Source organism: Cryptotermes secundus, unplaced genomic scaffold (assembly GCF_002891405.2).
Source record: "Cryptotermes secundus unplaced genomic scaffold, Csec_1.0 scaffold979, whole genome shotgun sequence".
NCBI classification, from domain to species: domain Eukaryota; kingdom Metazoa; phylum Arthropoda; class Insecta; order Blattodea; family Kalotermitidae; genus Cryptotermes; species Cryptotermes secundus.
This window is the reverse complement of record NW_019736411.1, coordinates 1,391,678-1,399,276: the sequence shown is the minus strand read 5'-3', so window position 1 is coordinate 1,399,276 and position 7,599 is coordinate 1,391,678. Positions and strand designations below refer to the sequence as shown.

The 7,599-nt window shown below is 34.1% G+C and overlaps 1 protein-coding gene across 3 annotated transcripts in view; it reads right to left on the bottom strand.

Moving 5' to 3' along the window:
* Positions 1–5,361: 5,361 nt before the first annotated feature.
* LOC111869930 overlaps positions 5,362–7,599 on the bottom strand; it is a 33,833-nt gene continuing 31,595 nt past the window's right edge. For all 3 annotated transcript variants that reach the window (XM_023861822.2, XM_033753606.1, XM_033753607.1), the window contains exons 8-9: positions 6,949–7,217; positions 5,362–6,216 (exon numbers count right to left, since the gene is read on the bottom strand). In XM_023861822.2, the coding sequence (XP_023717590.1) occupies positions 5,880–6,216; positions 6,949–7,217 (606 nt within the window). In that variant the 3' untranslated portion in view covers positions 5,362–5,879. The remainder of the gene's footprint in view (positions 6,217–6,948; positions 7,218–7,599) is intronic.

Below are 7,599 nucleotides of genomic sequence, written 5' to 3'. Positions count from 1 at the left end.
TACCTTTTCCTACAATGCACGATGGAGATACGCGCGTTGTGAACAAACCTAGATTGAGGATGCCTGCCATCTGTAGTCCAAAAGCTTTAAATTCAAGCCCGGCGTCGGTAGCTTGTTACCTAAGATGATAGGCAGTGCACAAAACTGACGTAGCTTGCCTCGGTGTAACCCAGTACAATTCACTTTTTTGTTTCATAATACATACACACCCAAAAAAAAAATCCGTGTCTTGAGCCCGCAAGCGAACTATACCGACCGAACACCACCACTTGTCGGCTAAGTTAGTGCCAACTATAGCGGATAAAGGGTGTCGCGTATGTACATACAGATAGCATGGCCTCAACGCTAATAATTATTGATCTTACTAACAAATCCATTCACTGAACAAGATGGCTCAGGCCAAGACGCTTCTGACTTGAATTCTGGGTATGTTCACTTTGAATTACAGTGGGAATAGTGGGACTGGCCTGACTGAGGATTAATGTGGATTTCCCCAGTCTTCCATCACATAAATGCAGAGGCTCTCGCATGAATATAGCAGTGATGAAAAAGATAATACATTTAAGGTGGAAAAGATGATTTAATTAATTTTATTGCTGTTAACTGATAACTTGTTGTTGGCAGCAAAATACAACTATTATCTGACATATTTCTTTTACGACATGTACTTATATAAGTATGTGGGTACACGTGTAAAATTCAACTTCATATTCTTTTGAAAAATTTCCAGACTTGCCAAGCCTTAGGAAAACACTCCTAATGCAATTGTTACTGACATGCTATTCATGTAGTGCATTTTTCCTGCAAAATTTGTCTCTAATATTTATATTGACATACTGATATACTTGACTAGTATGGCTTCTGATGTCCGAAAATAAAATTTTTGTGTTTTTATGTTTATAATAATGACTATGAAAAAATAATATGTGTAATGTGTAATGAATGTCATGATAAAGTTAAACAGTATAACTAATGGCTATGATACACTACAATAACATGTACTCTATAATGTTTCCTAACTTATTGTTATGCACCTTCATTATAATTCTTTTCACTGGGTAAGAAATTAACATATGTATCTGGCAAGAGTTCATTCATTTCCCTTATTTTCCATATATCCATACAGGTACCCAAACCTATGATGTGGAAATGGTCTCTTTGAAAATACTTATATCAAGATACATATACAAAATTACACATAATCAAATTCACTTATATTACTCAATTAACATAAATAATAATATAAAGTAAAAATCTAACAACTTACTATAAAACTTGAATTAATACAATTTTATTTATATTACCTATATTAACTAAATTAAATACATTACAAATTTACACACTTATGACCAATTATGTTGATAATATTCATCCATGGAATAAAAAGAATGATGATATAAAAACCTCTTCAGTGCAGATTTAAAACTTCTCACATCAGTAGCCAACATTTTTATTGTTTGAGGGAGATGATTAAAAACTTTAATACCTGCTATATATGCACTTTTATTGTATTTTGTTAGGTTAACTGCAGGTAAATATCTAGGGCTCTAGTTTTGTATTTGTGAATCTCATTGTTAAAATTAAATAAATGTTTATTATTAATTGTGTATAAAAGTAATGTATATATGTACTGAGAGTAGAACATCATTATTTCCAAATTCTGAAAAATGTCCTTACAAGACTCTCTTGGTCTAGAATTCGCTATAATTATAATAACTTTCTTTTGAAATATAAAAGCTTTGTTAACACAAGAAGAGCCTCCCCAAAAGATTATACCATAACTTATGCTAAAATGTGTATGAGCAAAATAAATTAGCTTTATTATATTATATACAGGATTCTTAGACTGAAGAGAAATTGTCTTCAAGAACAGCTTTAACTAGTTGGCCTTTTTGTAATGGAGAAACAGTACATGCTGTGAGGTAGGACCTAATTTCTAAACATTATTTAGGCCATTTTCAGGCTTCAAAGCTCTTCCACTCATCTCATTAATTTGGTTAACACAGCAACTCAATCGAGCAGAGACCTGCTTAAGAAGCTCTTAAAAAGTTCTATACTTTTTGTGGAATTCCAATGTTGTGTGTCCTGCTAACAAGAGTGTGCATGGTTAATACAGTTAAGACATCTAAACATTTTTTAAATTAATTTCCTGCAGACTCTCACTAATCACTCTGCCATACATTTATAAAAATGTATGACTATCGTTTGAACACATTTGCTACTTTCCCTAATTCTTCATCACTCTGCCATACATTTTGTATGTATGTATACATTATGTATGACTATCAGTTGAACATATTTATTACTTTGCCTAATTATTCATCAAGCACATGTGTGGCTACAAAATGCTAATGCTTCAAGCATAATCCCTTTCTCCCAACCTCCCATTCTGACAGGCTGTATTACAAAACCTAATACTTTTCCTAATCAATGATGGATTACTCTATCAGTTAAAAACTGGCTAAAGCCTAGGACAGACATAACACAGTGATTGCTCAGGCACTTTGCTCAAGATACAACATTCTTTAGCAATTTAACTATAATGACAATAATTATTAAGCAGTAAAATTTTCTCCTATCTGTACAAATATTTTAATTGAAAGGGCAAATTATTTTACTTTAATATCACTCTTGCATTAAAATCATGTTAAACTTTTTGATTTTCCTGCACACATGCAATGCACACAATTATTTCAATTAATATTCAGCCTATATGACAAATCTAATGTTTGTTTAATGCAGCAGATTGCACTGCCTTGTTTTCATAACTTAGGTATTACTTACAAGAAGTAAGTTTGAAGTAAGTTTGAAGTAAGAAGTTTGAACAAGTGTCTGTTAACCATTTTATTATTACTGTGAAGTTTTGCATATGTGATCATGAATTATATTTTGGTGAAATATACACGGTATGTGTATGACTATGCATTGTAGCATGTTGGCTTGCGTGCTTTTGATTTCTGTTATTGACTAAGTTGCACCTGAAGTTGTCAACTATTTTTATGCTTATTTTATATTATATGACTAATCTACTGTTTTTGATTGTTTAATAAGTGAATTTTGTATGATAAGTGTCTCTTTTATATGCATTTTAATTTGACGCACTTGATTAATGGAATGAGTAATGAATGAACGTCTTAATGGAAATTTTATTTTATTTTAGTCCATGATAAATCTTGATAAATTTCTTGATCATTGTTTAATGTGTATTATAAGTATTATAAGTTTACCTCATTTAATTGCAATATTACTGTATTATTGTATAGATACTATGTATTCTAACTTGACTTGTTCCATATCCTATGGTGTCTCACCTGTACTGGATTTACGGAAGGTAAATAAATTCAAGTCAATTCAATTCAATTCAACTTACATACTCATGGAGCTGAGCCCTCCTCCATCGGCAACCTGAGGACGTGCCATGTCGTGGTGACAAGGGACCCACCTAACATGGCATAACTTAGGTATATATCTGTTAATAGTTCATGTAGTATTGTATGTATGTAAATAAATCACTCTAATATGAAGATTCCTCTCTCCTTTGCTGAATTTCTCATAAACTTGATTTTACTAATGTCTCTGTTATCCAAAGGAATACTCAGTTTTCCTATTTGTTTCACACTATTTGTAGAGTCGTGCATTTAGTAAATACTTCTCATCTAGTGTAAATATTGACTCCAAAGTACGTAAAAGTAATATGGGAAAGGAGGATAATATTCATTACTGTTTAGATTATATTCTCAAATGTTACTTTCTTTCTTCAGGCATAGATTATGTAAAATGTGTGGCCAAAGAGTAATATTTAAAGCATTTTCTCATTTGAAAATTTTGTCAGTGGAATATAATGTAATGTGGACAAAAATGTACAGACAGTTTAAGTATACTCTTGTTTCTGAAAATGTTCAATTTATGATGAAAGCGTCTTGTAAATGAAGGTAAAAGAATTTGGGTAACAGGTGCAGTGTCACTATTGCTTGGATGAGTTTGGGAAAGGGAAACAATATAATATCTGGCTGAATGATGGGTTCTACACCCTAAGAGACATAGTAAATGGAGTCTGTAGGTGGGAATACAAACAAAAATTCTTAATTACATATCAGAAATTTACTTCATAGCCTGAATAAAATATGTCATTAAATTCCTACTTACATTACTTGCATAAGGGGCATACACGAATAAGCAGAAGTTAATGAAAATATAACAGATCTTGGTAAAACATGGTGCTGATGTTTTAATTTAAGAAATTATGGTGTATTCTAAGATTGTGCAAATATAGGGAATGGCAAAACTAATGCATATTAACCTGAAATTTATATTCTAAGAGCTGCATATGCATAGAATAATATTTCATTCTTCAGTTTCAATGTTATCATATTATATATCGTTTTAATCTTGAATGTTATAACATTTACTGAAGTGCTCCATTATAGGTATTAGTAAGTGAAATAATTTAAAGCTGTATAAATTGATACATTGTCTAGTTAGTTAGTTAGTTATTTAGAGAGGGTGGGTTTCCCCCTGCACCATGACCAGTTTGATCTATTGTGCTTCCCTCTATGATATTCTACCAGTCTCTATACCCTACCAATAAATGGCAAGTACCATCGGTCCCACCGAGCAAGTGAGTTCGGCCACTTGCTTAGCGGTGTCTATAATGCTTCCCCCATCTATCAGAGGCCTTTTTTCACACTTTTTAACTGATCAATGGTAATACACAACATACATTTGCATACTTGGTTTCCCAGGTCATTTTACATCTGTTCAGCTTCTTGCCTTCTGTACTAATGAACTGTGCGGCAGATCCTACATGCAGTCACAAACTGACAGTAAAATTAAGGACAATTTATTGTAAATGTAAACAAATTTCTAAACAGGATGCAGTAGTTGCAGTGCTTGAAAAAAGCATGAAGACGTTGCTTTTATAAGACAATATTTACAACATGTTTCCTTAGTGCTAGTGATGGGTATATAACAGGGCAGTGAGTACAATGGCTATTTTGGAATAACCCTAAGAAAACGTTTTCCAGTCATGTGGAAACACTGGGCATGGAATCCATGTATGAGTAGTAGAAAAATTCTGAATTATATCTGTGGGCCTTTAACTGGAAATATTGCAAATTAACAGGTTCTGCAGTAAAAGTAAACAAGTAAAGGCCATGAAGGCCCATAGGGTTGTGAGACGTTGAGGGTCCCACATTATCTAGACAATCGGCTCAAAGATGGCGGTAAGGTTGTCAGCCTTACGCGCCGGCCGCGCTTCACTCCCCAGGAAAATTATATATTTAATTTCGTGGTACTCATTTCTGTTAGAGGCTGAGTGAACCCCAGGGCCATAGTGCGGCCTGAAGGATTAGGTCAATTGAAAAAAATCCAATGACCTCATCGGTATTTGAACCTGCGACCTTCCAACTTGTAGCATAGTACCTTAACCACTATGCCGTGTGCCCCCAAGGTTCTGCAGTTCAGACCTAAAAATGAAGAAAGTACATTAAGGTATCTTTACATGTTATATGAAATCTCAGTAAAGAAATTATTGCCTTGATCTTCTTCTGTTAAAAATCAGTGTCTTAATTGATATGCTCATATAAATGACAAACCACAAATATACCTGATGATGGCCATTTAGGCTGAAACATGTAAAGTAAAATAAATAATAATAAGAGGAAAAGAGCCTTGAAGGGTGAATTCAATATATGGATGGAGTTGCACAGAGGTGATGAAATAAGAATTCTAAAAGTGGGACACACAGAGCAACAGGATGCTTCAATACAATATAATGAACTTATTTTTGAGTCTATATAGAGACATATAAGAACAGTGAAGATTACAAAACTAGAATTAATTTGAAGTGAAAAGCAGTGTTAGTGTAATTCATCACATGCTTAATCAACCCACTGAATATCATGTTGAAACCTGGATCTTTTGTGAGTCTGTCTGTGTGCTGAAGCACTCTGTTGGTCACATATTGATTCAGCCCTGTCCTTACCAGCCCACTTAATAGCTACCCAGTGACCAATAAAAATTCGGTGCTTCCAGAGCTTTTCTGATAAACCCACACAAATTGCTGCTGCCAATCCGCCACCTAACACTAGGAATGCAGAATACACATCTGTCAAGCTTGCACTGTTGAATGCAGAATAGGCCTGACAGCGTGGCATGGGTGGTAGCATACGTTCCTGTATGGGTCCTAAAACTCCTGCTTCTCTCATGCGTAGCAAACTGTAAGGATGGGCAGAAGTTACTGAATTAATGTAAGTTATAGTTATGCAACATGCTTGAAAATAGCATCAGAAAAGTGATCAACATGTTCATTATGCTCATACTTAACTAAGGTATTTGGAAAAAATAAATAAGGGACAAAGGAAGAAAAGTGGTCAGGATTTAGAAGGAAGCAGTCACATTCAGATAATATCTTTACTTCTTATCAAATCACTGATAAATACAGATAATTTAGTAAAGCAATATATGTTGATTTTTTCAGCTACATAAGATCTATGTTGGTTTTGAGGTTTTCACAGCAGTGACCATAAATATATCTTCTGGGATATAACATCGTCTAGTGCAGTGAAAGCAAACCAGCGTTTTGGACGAACATGTCACCTTCATCTTGAGGGCTGAAGAGTAAGCCAAGCAAGAAACCACCATGAAATAGAGAGAAAGTGGTTTCTTGCTGGGCTCCTCTGTTCTCTCAGAACATTGGTTGATTTTCACTGAAAAACACAAGAGTTATATCTGAGAAGATATATATGTCTATGTATATGTGTGTGTGTGTATATATATATATATAGACAGACAGATGGCTAGATAGATCTCATCAAAGTTGATGGATTCCAATTAAAAGTAGTGACTGGTTACCCCATACTCCAAGTTATGTTGTGTGGTTAATATTGATATATCAATCAAAACCTTACTTTTATTATTACTGTTTACAATTTTGTGAATATTCAGTACCTGAGATTGATGAGTCGTCTATATGGCGATGTAGTGCCCATAGGCAAAGCAATGGAGCTCTTGGTGGCTTCTACTGTGAGCTCCTGAATAGCACACCGCTTGTCTTGTGCAATGAAAGAATTCAGTGCTTTCCTGCCCAGCCGTGCTGATACAAAGAATGCATAGCCTCCATGAGATGCTTTCAGTAAACCAGAAGAGGCTTCATGAACTCCATGGTTCCTTACCAAACCTCGCAAATACAGTCGACGTAATGCAGTGTCATTAACTAACTGCCAAGAAACAAATTTAATGTTTGTTAACATGAAGCAAAGAAATGTAATATTTGGCAATGGTGGTACAGAATTATGGAATTTCTTTACTTTTAATTTACCTTAATCTATATCTTATTTGTGCACAGAAATCTTCTTCGCTTTATTTTCAGTAAGTTCATCAGTTACTCTGTCCATGGTTGCCATGGAAAATGTCGTCAAATGACCACAATATTTCATTGCCACAAATTAAATTCTGAAGTTTTTTTATTAATCCCGATTTGCTAAATGCAATGGAAACTGAGTTTCACTCAACTGTTCCCGCTAACAAACTGTTTTGTGACACATAACTTCCTAGTCCATTTTCATGTATTTATTAATTACCATATATCTTTGATTCTAA